Source organism: Drosophila miranda, chromosome XR (assembly GCF_003369915.1).
Source record: "Drosophila miranda strain MSH22 chromosome XR, D.miranda_PacBio2.1, whole genome shotgun sequence".
Taxonomy (NCBI): Eukaryota; Metazoa; Arthropoda; class Insecta; order Diptera; family Drosophilidae; genus Drosophila; species Drosophila miranda.
In genome coordinates, this window is record NC_046674.1 from 24,089,123 (window position 1) to 24,102,383 (window position 13,261).

The 13,261-nt window shown below is 52.3% G+C and overlaps 4 protein-coding genes across 5 annotated transcripts; 2 read left to right on the forward strand and 2 right to left on the reverse strand.

Moving 5' to 3' along the window:
• Positions 1-237: 237 nt before the first annotated feature.
• LOC108152035 lies at positions 238-3,006 on the forward strand. Its single transcript, XM_017281026.2, has 7 exons — positions 238-466; positions 531-703; positions 763-897; positions 961-1,499; positions 1,561-1,650; positions 1,711-1,880; positions 1,953-3,006. The coding sequence occupies exons 1-7, from the start codon at positions 360-362 to the stop codon at positions 2,782-2,784; spliced, it is 2,046 nt and encodes a 681-aa protein (XP_017136515.1). The 5' UTR covers positions 238-359; the 3' UTR covers positions 2,785-3,006.
• A 495-nt stretch (positions 3,007-3,501) lies between these two features.
• On the reverse strand, positions 3,502-6,016 carry LOC108152036 (protein ST7 homolog). The gene is made up of 2 exons (XM_017281029.2): positions 5,589-6,016; positions 3,502-5,504 (listed from the first exon to the last, which is right to left on the reverse strand). The coding sequence occupies exons 1-2, from the start codon at positions 5,725-5,727 to the stop codon at positions 4,015-4,017; spliced, it is 1,629 nt and encodes a 542-aa protein (XP_017136518.1). The 5' UTR covers positions 5,728-6,016; the 3' UTR covers positions 3,502-4,014.
• Positions 6,017-6,078: 62 nt separating this feature from the next.
• LOC108152034 (neurofilament heavy polypeptide) lies at positions 6,079-9,724 on the forward strand. 2 transcript variants are annotated; one of them, XM_017281025.2, is made up of 6 exons: positions 6,079-7,276; positions 7,338-7,867; positions 7,966-8,678; positions 8,751-8,961; positions 9,026-9,172; positions 9,255-9,724. In XM_017281025.2, exons 1-6 carry the CDS (start codon positions 6,202-6,204, stop codon positions 9,408-9,410), a joined length of 2,832 nt encoding a protein of 943 aa, XP_017136514.1. In that variant the 5' UTR covers positions 6,079-6,201; the 3' UTR covers positions 9,411-9,724. The 2 variants fall into 2 exon arrangements, with proteins under 2 accessions (XP_017136514.1, XP_017136513.1); XM_017281024.2 differs by having other exon boundaries at positions 7,338-7,897; positions 9,255-9,723.
• A 616-nt stretch (positions 9,725-10,340) lies between these two features.
• On the reverse strand, positions 10,341-13,185 carry LOC108151946. Its single transcript, XM_017280881.2, has 2 exons — positions 13,037-13,185; positions 10,341-12,952 (listed from the first exon to the last, which is right to left on the reverse strand). Exon 2 carries the CDS (start codon positions 12,945-12,947, stop codon positions 10,554-10,556), a length of 2,394 nt encoding a protein of 797 aa, XP_017136370.1. The 5' UTR covers positions 12,948-12,952; positions 13,037-13,185; the 3' UTR covers positions 10,341-10,553.
• Between the last annotated feature and the right edge of the window lie 76 nt (positions 13,186-13,261).

Consider the following 13,261-nt stretch of genomic DNA (forward strand, 5'->3'; position numbering starts at 1 on the left):
AGCGCCCGCTACGTGCTATTTTTATGAAATAGATTTTATAATATTTTTATAAATACGTTCGTGCAGCAGCGCAACGTATTCTTTGTCCACACCTAACCCTTGCATAATTATATGAAAATCGAATATTTTCCACATGCCTAGTATTTTGATCGGTCACGAGCTAAAAAGTTTTATTAACAAAATTCGAACTAAGCATCGATAAGTGCGGCCGGCGCAAATGCAACTCTGAAAACTATCGATCACTGCAACGACGTTTGCCGGTGGTCGTTCGCATCGGTGAATTGATCAGGTATAAATTTTACATTCCCGCTTTGGCAGGCCACATTTTGCATTCAGAGGAATCGAAGAGAACACAAGTAATGGAGGAAGTGAACAACAACGCTAGAGCAGCTGCCCGCACAGCACGCGAGGTTCAGCAAAACTTTGCCGAGTCTCTCGGCTATGCCGAGGAGATTATTTGGGATCTGTGAGTGTTGCGCAGTTTTCTTGCTGCACATCGCTTGCGCACATGCTAATGACATCATCCACAGCTTGTCCCAAGAGCAAAAAAACATCTTAGAGAAGAAGCTCAAGGAGCTAATACGCGATCCAGAGCCACCGAGTGATGATTCAAATGAAAGTTCTGAACAGATCGCACACAGGAAGCTAATCGCCGCCAATGAAAAAGTTAGAAATACTATCTTCAATTCCGTCTGGGAGCAGCGTAAGAGCTCACTCACTAATTTGGTCGTTCCATGAGTCACGTAGCTTCTTTATTTCCAGGAAAATATACAAATCACCAGTCGCTCACATCCATAATATACGTAATGGTTGTCGCCGACGAGCAGGACGTGAATCGTGCGGAGGACTGCCAGTCCTTTTCTTGTCACCCGGTTTTCCGCGCGCGTCGTTGTGTCAGTAAGTTGCGTCCCGGCCTTCGGAAGAATTTGTACTTATGTCTTTTCTTTTCCTTTTGGCCAGCCGGAAGCAGTGGTACAAGTAGCGACAGCTCCAACTGCTGCATGGTGTTCGTAGACGAGAACGGACGCGTCTACCAGAACTGGACCTCGTATGTGGCCACCAACGAGCTGCCCGCCGGTGTGATGGTTGCCCCCGAACGTGGCATTTACAAGATGGTCAACGGACAAGTCAGGTTGGACAAGTACACGACCCCGGCTGGCACCACCAACCGAAAAGTGCTCGGATATCTGGACACTGGCAGTGCGATCGGCGGCTTTGCAGCTGCATGCGTACCAGTGGCCGCTATCCTCACGCTGCCGGTGTCCGCTCCCCTGATGTCGGCTGCCGGGGCCGTCGGCCTTGCGACTGCCGGCTATGCCACTGCACGTTCCAGTGTCAAGCTGGTGGATCGCAGCCAGCACGAGCAGTCGATCAGCGTGACGGACCGTGAGGCGCGTGGCCACTGGTTGGGCGTAATCGCTGGAGCCGTGTGGCTGGGCGCTGCTGGAGCTACCAGTGTAATGTCGGCGGCCACTGCCGCCGGCCAGGAGGTGGGAGCGGTAAGCGTCTCCATTCAACTTAACAATGGAAACGTTTGCATTCTTTGCATTCCATTTACAGATCACACAGATGACTGTCAATGGGATGAACATCTCCTCCATCGTCATATCGGGCACTGGCGTGGCCAATGGGGTGCTCGACTTGATACTGGTAAGCCTATAGCCTATATCTACAGCTGCCTTTCGACTTTCTCTAATTTGTTTCCTGCAGAAAGCCCAAGATGGCGATGATGTCACGGCCATGGATGTGCTGCAGCTTTCGGCCTCCCTGGTGCTGTTTACGCACAGCGTATATAACTTCCGTCTGGCATCGACCATTATCAATGATACGGCCAACAGCGAGATAAGCAGCTATCGCGAGGCTCTGAGCAATCGCCAGCGGTAATCCTTATATATCATATATATCATAGCAATATATTACATGTATTATACGGCTTTCGGTTTTGCTTGCAGGCGTGCCTTTGATAAGGCGTCCAAGGAGACCATCCGAATCCGTGGCAACACAAAGGGGAAAATGGACATTATACGCGGCGTCAACGAGGTGCCCTCAAAGCAGCAGTTCAACGATCTTTACAAGATCAACAAGCAGTTGAATAAGGAGGGCGTACGGGTTGCCTTTGCACCGGATGGCAAGGGTTTCGTGCTGAACGACCAGGTCACCACCAGCGCGGCAGAGCTTGGTTCCAGTGTGCAGCACCAACAGGGTCCCGATGTACTGGGTCAGGTGAAGCAGCCGATTCCCGCCAGCCACGAGGCTGCGCGCAGTATCAGAACGATTGTTGGTTCCCGCATTTCGGGTCCAAATCCGACTGCCCTCGACGGACCGGAGCCCACCAACTATTCCGTGGGCGCGTTCGCGCTCCAGCTTAGCTCTGTTATGGTTGGCGGTGTGCTGTTCGTCCTAAAGGATTACGGAGAGGTGCTATTCGAACACATTGTCAACGCTGGGAGTATCGAGGACATGATCAACAGCATGGCCCAGAACCTGGGGCCGGAAGTCTTTGATTTCATAATGAACCTGACGAGAACCTTCATGGACACTATGCTGGAGGAGCTAAAGTCGGTGCTGAAGTTCTTCATTGCCACCGAATCGGTGATGTACAGGATCCTTGTGTACATTCTCGATAGCTACGGCAAGGATTCCTACGATTTGATCGTTGAACACACCATAGATATTTTGCACGGCGTCAGAGCCTACTTCATGGCACTGAATCCCAACTCGTACTCCGAGCTCCTCAAGAAGTGTGACGTCTGCGAGGGCTACTACAGCGTCTGCCAATTGTAACCGGATCAGTCGCAAATGGAAACCCTTTATCATTACTTTATTACGAATACAACTTCCCCAAGAAGGAGGGAGACACAAATCTAACCCAATCACATCCCAAATGAGCACAAATTGACAACAAAATACGGATGGCTGTATGAATTTTGATACAATTTACAATATACAATGTACAAAAGTAATACAAAGTTAACTAATAATTAAATGCTTCTATTTACCAAAGTATTTGACGGATCGTAAGATTATTAACTGTGTATGCACAGAATAAGAGATTGCTTATCTACATTATGTCTATTCTATTCTATTGCTTATACTCGGCTTGGTGGCTTCGCAAGACATGGAATCTATAGTAATGGCAATTGTAAATGTCACGTTGTTGAAGTACCTGAAGCCTTATCATTGTACCCAATTATTTGCTGAACAATGCGAATCCTCTGCGATAACATGCCTGGCCAAATACACATACATATATGTATAAAGGGGAATTCCCCATATAACCATATGGCTTGGTTGTATTGGTTTCAAATTTTGTTTGGTTCCTGTTCTCTGTTGCCACTAGAACTGCAATTCGTGTGTCGTTTTGGTGCGCGGCACTTGGGCGTTATTCTGTCTGTCTGTCTGTTGTTTTCCGTTGGTAGCTCGCTTTTGCCGCATTCGCTTGCAGGTTGCACCTTAAAGCCTTAAAAGCATTTGCAAAAAGAATTACAAAACGATTTGAAATTGAATAAATAAATGAAATTATAATTTCTGCATTTAGTTTACTCGCTACTCGTTCTTGTTACAGTAATAAAAATAATGATAAGGATAAGACTTAAGGATAACATCGATCGATCGACTCCTCCTCCTCCTCCTGCACAGATTGCTATGGAGAGGAGCAGGCCGGCCCCGAAAGCGTCAGATTTAGTTAGCTTTTTTGCTTTCTTTATTTCACGAAGACAACACAGACATATTAAGATCCAAAATATATATATATGTATTTATATATATAGATATATGTATACGTGTAGTTATGTTTTGTTTGTAGCTTGTTCCTTGCTGAAAATGTAAATGTGTGTGTGTGGGTGTGGTGTGTGGTGTGTGAGTGGTTGTGTGGCATGCGTGTAATTGTATGTTTCCTTGTGTTTGTGTGTGTGCGCGTCATCCAAAGGGGAGAGGAGTCGAGTAAAGTGAAGTGAAGTGGATGGGGTTGGCAGGGGATAGCCATCCATCCACCCATCCACCCATCCATCCAGCTTAGACACGCGACAACTGCTGCAGCAAGTTGCACGGCCAGAATGCCTCGACGCGCTCTTTGAGCAACTGAAACGGATACGAGATCCAGGTAAGTACTGTCTGTGCCAGAAGGCCCATCGGCTCCGGATACTGATGCGTGAGGAGGGCCAGCAGGGCCGTGAAGGAGCAGAGGCCAGCCGTGAAGAGTATGAAGAACGGCAGCTCCTTCTTGGGATAGACGGACACCTCGTGGAAGGCCGGCAGCAGTTCACGATCGGCGCACTCGGTGCACGTTGGATATGGATAGAAGAGATGGCCGCGCTCTAGCGGATACGGCAGCATGCGAAATGTACCCTCCCAGGTGCAGTGCAGCAGATTGAGGGCCCCCTCCACCTGCTTCCAGTGCTTCAAATGGAAGAACGCATAGGCCAGGGCCTCGGAATCGCCGCGCTTCAATATATGCTCGGGCGGCAGAATGAGCGGCTTCGTCTCCAGCAAATACTTGGGCACGTGCGGATTGAACTCGACCGCCCGATGAATGGCCTCCACGGCGCTCATCTCGGCCGGGCTCAGGCCGCGCTTCGAGGCAATGTCCGGCGAGAATTTGTCGGCAACGGCGCGCGCCTTGAGCAGCGCCGCCGTATAGCAAATGGTCGCCGATTTTGGCAGCGAGATGTCATCGTACTTGGCCAGAATGGCATGGCAATCGGCATAGGCCTGCATCTCCAGCAGCGTTTCGATGAGATTCTCGTGGATGTTCAGCACGCTCATGATGGAGGGGATCTCCTTGGTGAGGTCGCGAAACATCTTGGCCGCCTCCTTCAACTTGCCCAGCTTGCGGGCGCACATGGCCAGCCGTCGCTTGATGTAGATGAGAACGTTCGTGTCCCTGCGATGCATGCCGTCTGCGATGGCTCCCTGATGCTGGGTGGCCTGCGACTTGCGATAGTTGATCTCGGCCACCTTGAGGGCCGTCTTCAGTATCTTCTCGGCCTCCATGATGGTCATGGCCTCCTCCTCGGCCAGCAGGATGTAGGCCGGAGCACACTCGGCATTGATTTCCAGGGCATTGTGAGCGGATTTGATGCGCTGCATGGGGTTCCGTTCACGCCAGGCCGTCTGCATGATCTCGTACTCCTCCTTGCGGGCATCTCCTTCGCATGTGAAGAACGTCTGGTGGTCCTGGGCGCTCAGGTTCATGTCGTAGTAGGTGAGCGGCTCCTTGCTGGTCGCCCAGAAGAAGCGCTGATACTCGGCGCCGCGAAACAGATTCAGGGGATTGCGCCACACTTTACACTCGGGCATCTGGGTGCCCGTGGTGGTGGTTGAATTGGTTCCCCCACCAGCGCCCGGTCCCCCACCTCCTGCGCCGCCGCCGCCGCCACCGCCACCACCACCATTGCTGCTGCTACTGGAACCACTGCTGGTGCTGCTGCCGCTGCCATTGCTGGAGTCCGATTGGGCATCATTGCCATTGATCCAGGGACTGATGTGATTGATGGACACTTGCTCTGCAATGCAAATTGATAAATCAGTTGAAAATTGCAAAGTGCAAATCACAGAGCGCCACTCTGGCTGAGTGCCACGCGACTTACCAATAAAGGATGTTCCGTATTTGCGAAAATACCACCACTCGAAGATTAGGATCAGTCCCGATATGAGGCTCGAGGTGCCCGTGAGTGCCACATAGAACTTTGGCGTCAATGTGCTGAGAAACATGGACGAGTCCCACATCCTGAGACACACAGCACTGCCACAAACTTTTTGGAAATTGTGTATTTGATGTTGTTGTTGTTGCCTGACGTTGCCGTTGCCGTTGCCGCCACGACCGAGCGTTTAGCAGCGCTTTCGTCGCCTCGCGTGCTCTTCAAACCGCCTCCGAAGTGCAGTGGTTATCGAGCCGAACAAATCGTTTACAAACAAATATCCTCGCTTTATCCTTGGATCCTGCAGACTTTTTTTCTATAAAGTATTCATCGGAGTGGTGCAGGGGGGGGGAGAGCGTTTAGATTTTCGATTAGAGTGACCATGCACCAAAACACCAAGACACCAAAAAATAGTGTCACTCTATCGATTGTTTTCTGACATCTCTAAAAAAATGGCCGCTCGCTAGCAAAAGAATAGATTTTTTTTTTAACCCAGTCGAAGTGTCACGAATTAATCAATTAAATAGATAAATAGCTGTTGTCTGTTCAGTGGCCATAGAAAATGATGGCACAGATGGCAGGCGACAAATTGGACGCCAAGGAACCCTCCCAATGCGAGGAGGATGTTGGGCCAGGCGCACGCGTCAAAGAAGATTCTGAACCAAACACTGCAGCGGAGGTGGGGGTAAAAAAAGCGGGCTCCGATCCGGAAAAACGTAAAGACCTGCTCAAAGCAAATGGTCTCGAAAAGCAGGATGCTGCCTTGGACGAAATGAGTTCGTTGGAGCTGGAAATAGCCGAAATGCATAACATACACCCCTCCGATCAGGCCCTAGAGAATGCAGTCGAGAGTGCCTCTGCCAGCAGTGGTGGTGAAAATGGTAGCCCTGTTGCAGGGGGCGTGGACGAGCCCGCACAGACAACTGGTGACGGGACGACATTGCCGGACAAGCGACTGGACAAGGCCCGTGAGGGGGAGACCAGCGAACAGGCTCTCGAGGAAGTGGACCTAATCGCCCTACTAAAAGGCACGGATACACAAGAGGAAAAGTCTGCCATGGAGAAGACCCTTTCCGAACTGGATAACGTTGATGTGGAAGTAACCATCGTGGGCGAGGGGCAATATCCAACCTTGGAAGTCGACGACGAAGAGGACAGTGTGCCGGCAACAACCGGCGCTAAGACCTCCAAGACATCCTTGTCCACCAAATTGCTCAGCAAACCTTCCTCCTCCTCGTGCCCCCTTTACAAACCGAAGCTCTCGCCGGAGCAGGCACGAGCCGTGGCCCTGGAGCAAATAGCCGACCTAAAGGCACACAAATCGCGGCGCAGAGAGCCTGTGGCCAGTGTCGTGAAGCCCAAGGACATAGTGAGCACACTGAACGACGACTGGACCGACTGTGACTCCGACAGCGAAGTGCCAAGAGTCGCCGCGGCTCCAGTCGTGCCCAAAATGCTGCCTCCTCCCCAGCCGAAGGCCGTCAAGGTTGGGCCAAACAACAGCCACCTGACTCCCAATCAGCTCAAGGTAATCCTGAAGCCGGTAAGCCCAAGAACTGTGGCTGCCTCCACGAAAGCCGTGCAGCGGGCAAAGCCTGCCACACCCACAGAGCCCGTCGCTAGCGAAGCGCCTACAGGTACAGTACAGTGAAGATTTTCTCAAAGAAAATACAATTTCACGGCTTGAATTTTTTGCAGGGAACAAGCGCAATCGCGTGCCGAAGATAATATGGGATCCGGATGTGCCAGAGACGCAGAAATCGTTTGCCCAGTATGCCAGCTCCAAGGGAACGGCGGCTCCGCCACTGACGCCATCAACAGCGGCTGGCGCTGGCACATCAGCAACCCCAAGGACTGCGAAACCGAGCCCCGGCAATTCGAATTGGCTTGTGGTCAAGAGGGTGCCGCGGACCCCAACAGGGCCAACTACGGGTGCCCCAAAGCCGGAGGCTAGAGCCCCCGCCAAGCGTCGTTCCCGGACGCCAAACACAGGGCTGATGCGTGCAGCGACGCCAGAGGTGCGGGCACCCGCCAAGCGTCGCTCCCAAACTCCAAACACAGGCCTGGCCAACGGCGGGTCCCAGAAAAAGAAGAAAGTGAGCGAGATTGACCGCCTGATGGGGGATGAGGGTGCGGCCAACATGATCCAGGCAGTGGAGCACGAGCAGCGGGAGCATAGTGCCGGCGAAACGTCCAACAAGCCGCGTATGCGCAACCGGGCCATGACGGTAACAATGACGGTAGCTGGAGCTGGACGGGTGAGTAGTGGAACCACCCGCCAGAAGGTGTTTCTTCCAGTTATCAAGCTATCCCGTTTCTTTTTCAGCCGGTCCAGCCCGCGCAGCCCGCGTCGCCCAAGAAGGAGGCGGCCAATGCCAGTGTTCCGAAGACCAGCAAACGCGCCGCAGCCGGTGCCTCCAGTGCTGTTTCCACGAAGAACGCCACTCCCTCCGCCACTAAAACCAAGCCACTGGCCTCCGACTCGTGGGACTACGTGTACAAGGGGCGGGTCGATGAAGAGTCCATGATTATGCGACGGCGTTCGAACAGCTCGTACTCGAGCAATGCGTCCGTGAATCGCCTCTCGCTGGACAACAAGACCGGAGCCGTGCTCTCGGACGAGGCTGCCGACGGGAACGATCCCACCTTTAAGTTCCTGAAACCGGAGAACAAAGCGAACCAAAGAACTTCCACAGGAGGCGAGGAGGCGCACACCCTCACCAACGACATGAAGCACAGCGCCAGTGGCCAGCCCAAGGAGGCAAAGACAACCGAACTGGTTGTCCTGCACAAGCTGGACAAGCTGGCGCATCTGGTGATCAATGTGCACCGCGGCAAGGCCGGCCACACCTACACCAGCCAGCTGCTGCAGAAGCTCAACGAGCTGCTCACCAGCGTGGCCAAGAACTCTCAGTACAACACAGTGCTGCTGACCGTGCAGGGTCCGCACTTCTGTCAGGGCATTGATTGCCAGGAGCTGGTCGGGAGCTCTGTCGAGAAGCGCAAGAACAGTGCCTGTCAGCTAATGCTGGCCCTCAAGTGAGTAGAATCTCTTTGGCTTCTCCACCATGATCCCTTGCTTATGAAGTGTGCTTTTTTGTGTGCCTCCAGAAAATACCTACGTACGCTGGCTACATTCCCAAAGCCGCTGGTGGCCGGCATTGTTGGCAATTCAAAGAATCTGGGCGTCATGCAGTTGCCGCACATGGACTATGTGGTGGCCGCTGATGATAGCTGCTTCGAGACAAATTATGCCAAGATTGGACAGCTGCCCGAGGGCTATGCACTCTTCCACAACCATCCAAAGGTGTCCGGTCTGGTGGTACGTTCAAATTCCTTCCTTTTAATAGATATAGCAGAGAGTAATATCCTGTCTTTGATCGCAGCACTCGCGTTTGTTTTTGCTGGGCGAACGCTTGAGCGCTTCAGATCTGTTGGGGCCAAGCAGCTTCGTGGACAAGACTTGCCGCCCACGAAGCGTCGGCGAGGAAGCACTGGCAGTGGCCACCTTAATATCCACAACAACGGCGGAGGTACGTGACAAAAATCTTGGAAAAACTGCTGGCCATCGAACGATCCTTAATCGATCTTTAATATCTTTACCATCATTTGCAGTCGTATCGCAATCTGAAGAAGCTAAATCACTCGGCCATCAATTCGGCAAACTTGCCGCGAATGGAGGAAGAGTTCAAGTCCATAGAGGAGCAATGGGCGACAGCCAGTGTCCAGGGGAATTTGAAACGTTACCTGAGCGGTGACGGTCATTTGTAAAGCTACCAAAATGCTCTGGTAGCCTACATACATTCGTTAATAATTCACTTTATTCAATTAAAGTCCACCTATAGTTGATCTAATTCGGATGGCAATTTTAAATTCTAACATCGGAAATCCACCTCCAAATAAGTATATAAACATGTACTGTACAAAAGCATAAGATTAACTGAAGCTCTTAAACACATATGTCACCTAAATTTATCTACCATAAGAGTAATCCAGATGATAATCCAATTTTCCAGGAGAAACATAAACTATCAAATTTTTTCGGTTTAATTACCTTTATAAAGACTACTGTTTTTATAACTAGTTTTGAAATGTGTTTTCTATGGGTTTGGTAGGAGTGGTGGCGCGCCGAGACGCCGATGCTACACCGTTGCTGCTATAAGAGGGGGCGAACGACGACGGCGCTGGACAGTCAAGTGCAGAGTGTGAGACAGAGTGCACGAAATAAAGCGAGTGCGAACGAACCAGAGTGAGAAGTATAGTCAGCAATCCTAGTGCCAAAGGGGTAGTAGCACAACGGAGGAGCCAACGGGAGGAGGCCCAAGGGCGTAGCAGACGCAGCAGAGTACGGCAGATCCATGCCAAGGGTTAACCCATTGTGGCGGAAAAGGTGTGAGCCGAGTCAGAGCCCCTAGCCTCGAGCGACAAGAGCGTAGAGATTAAGATCCACAGATTGTCAATAAAGATACCAGAAACCATACAACCACCGTCTACACAGTTGGCTTCAATGAAAATACTCGAGGTTTGATCTCCGAGTTTACAGTTTTATTTTGCTTCAATTCCCATTTGGCGCCAATCGATTTAAGCCATTCGCCTCGAACATCCATCAGGCCGGGTGCGCTGCTTACCAACACTGGCAGTAAACAATTCAAATGTTTCGGTTTTTCTTTTGTTTTGTTACCAGTTTATAAGTATATTGTGGGGTGGTGGGGGTGGGGGGGGGGGGGGGGGGGGGGGGGGGGGTAGTATCTAGAAAAGGTTCTTCTATTTAATGTACAGTGTAATGTAATGCATGCAACTAGTAATTAAACTACTAATGTCTACGTTTGATGTATGCCCGACAGCAGCTACCAGCTGGATGATGCTTAAATGCACATTCCGCCGTTCCGTTGCGTTCTGTTGCCGATCTACGCCCTAGTTGTGTTTCTCGTCCTCGTAGTAGGCAGGCAGCTCGGACTGAATACGCAGCAGGCGCACGTAGGTAACCAATTTCCATTCGCTCAACGGCTGCTCCTCGGCGTGCACAAAGCTGGACATGTAGGTGACCAGCTCCTGCGAGCCATCCTGGTCCAGATCGGCTATCAGCATCGAGTGCTCCTGGTTGTTAATATCCGGCTGGCACACCATCTCGTTGCGGTCCTGGCGGCAGAACTGTACAATGTTGCTCTGCGACGTGTTTTCGATCCGTGTATCGGCGCCCATGAACAAGACGAGAATGACCGTCTCGGTGATCATTTGCATTTTGTAGCTGCTGCCTCCGCCTCCGCTTCCGTTCACAGAGCTGGCCTTCGTCTGGTTCTTGTAGGGGACGCCATGGGCCTCCCGCTTTCCGATCAAGTGCTCAAAGACATCGAACTGCTGGCTGGCCGAGGGGAATTCATGGCCTTCTCCGGCTTCTCTGCGCTTCAGACGCTGCTGCTTCTTGCCGTGGGACGACTTCTCCTTGTCCTTGATGGAGTTCATGTTCTTGGTGTTGCTGCTGCTGTTGCTGCCATTGCCATTGCCATTACCATTACCATTGCTCTTCTGCACATTGTTGTTGCTGTTATGTGCGGCCGGTGTAGATGTCTGCGAGGGGGACTGCTTCTGCACCTTGTTGCCGACATGCCACTTCCAGAACTTCATCACAAAGCCGGACATCTGGGATTTGGTGTTCTTAAAGTGATACTCAGCCGGCACCATGCCGTACATTCCGGTGTTTGTGAAATTCCTCAGCACGTGGGGCTTTCCATTGCGCACCTCGCTCAAAACGAAGGTCACGTTGCAGTCCTCCGGGCAAATGCCCCGATTCTCGACTACCAGTTCGCGTCCGCTTAGCGAGTAAATGTTGCGCTGCGAGTCGATCTCCCGGCGCTGTCCGTGGTTGCGGTGCTGGGAGATCTTGGAGGCAGACAGCAGACGTTGTCCCACAATCGATTTGTTGGTTATCAGCCCGTATAGCTCCGCCAGAGACTTGGAGCGCTGCTGGTCCGAGTTATTGGGCCGCAGACAGATGTAGCTGATATTTCCGGCCTCCAGCTGGAGTCGGCTCAGCTTCTGGCAGTCGTGGACCCGGAAGCCATCGCCTATGGGCCTGCCATGGCGCCCCGATAGCAGTCGGAGCACATTGCGTGCCTCCAGTTGGGCCGGTGTCTCGTGCTTGGGCTGGATAAGCGACTTGGTGCGCTGCTCCAGCGACAGGCTGGACACGAGCAGTATGTCCAGCACTCCATCGCCATCCAGGTCGGGCAGAATGATGGGAAAGTCGTAGGCATCAATTTTGTGGGCCGAGCGCTCCTTGAAGCGCCAATGCCACTGTCCGGAGACCGGATTGATGGCCCCCAGCTCGCCGTACTCGTCAATCACCAGACAGTCCGTCTTCCCATTGTTGTCCACATCGATCAGCGTGCAGTCCAGGGCCGCCGGCTCATCCACCATCTCGTCGTACCAGGCCACAGCTCCAGAGCTGCCGATCAACGAGATGATCCCATTCCGCTTGTGATTGCCCGGCCGGAACTCCGGGAAGAAGGCATCGCCGCGGTACAGAAATATCAGATTGTTCTCCCAGGCGCGCAGTCCATTGACCACATTGATGCCGCCCTTGAGCTCTATTTTCGTATAGTTATTCAGCCAGTTGTGGGTCTTCACGCGATCCCCCACGGCTGGGCAGGCCCCGGTGCCATCCGGATTGCCGCACGGCACCAGCCAGACAAAGCCGAAAACCGCAAAGAGGCACAGCAAGAGGGAGGCTATAAAGCAGCTGCGCCTTGCCGTCGACATGGGCGCGAGCTTGGACTCCTCCGTACTGCCGCCCAGGATGGCCTCGTTGTCTGCCGTGGCATCGAATTCGCTGTTGAAGTTGGAGAACTCGGCTCCGACACTGCCGCCGCCCAAGTCGCTGAGCATCACGGACCGGAAAGTGTTTTGCATGTTCGTGGTGTAGCTGCTCGTGGGCGTCTCCAGTTGAAACTTCTGCGGCTGAGGATGGGACTGCGACTGGGACTGGGATTGGGACTGAGATTGAGACTGCGGCTTGCTTACGATACGTGTGGCTGTGGGCCGCGTGTGCGGAGACTTGAGCGCCAAGGTATTTGGCGGAATGCGACTGCGTTGAGATTGGCGCTCCTGGGGCGTATGCTGCTGCTGCTGCTGCTGCTGCTGCTGCTTTTGCTGTTGCTGTTGAGATTCGATGTGGAATCGCTGGCGATGCTTGCTGGCGTTGTGAATCTCGATCTCTTCGTCGGATTCGGAGTCGGTCATGGCCTGACTTAGCGGCGCGTAGATACCTTGGTGGGTGGTGCTGGTGGGCAATGACTCCGTGTGCAGCATTTTAGCTGAGTGATAGGAAAAATCAATAAGTTTCACTGTCAACGACACGAGAGTGTAGACAGGAGGGTCAAATTCTCGGATTTACTGACCTGTATTTGATAGCACAAGCACTTGCTAGTTGCTGGCATCCACATAGCTACTATTTGTTGTATCTTTATTGGATTAGCCGAACATTAAATTCACAGGCACGGCCCCAAAGCAACCCCAACGACCAGAAGCTATTCGCATTTGTAACGTATGCCAGCCTGTTCACGTAAACTGTGACTGTGACTGGCGCCTAGCAGTGCTGTAAAATGTGCTTGGAGCTTATCGAT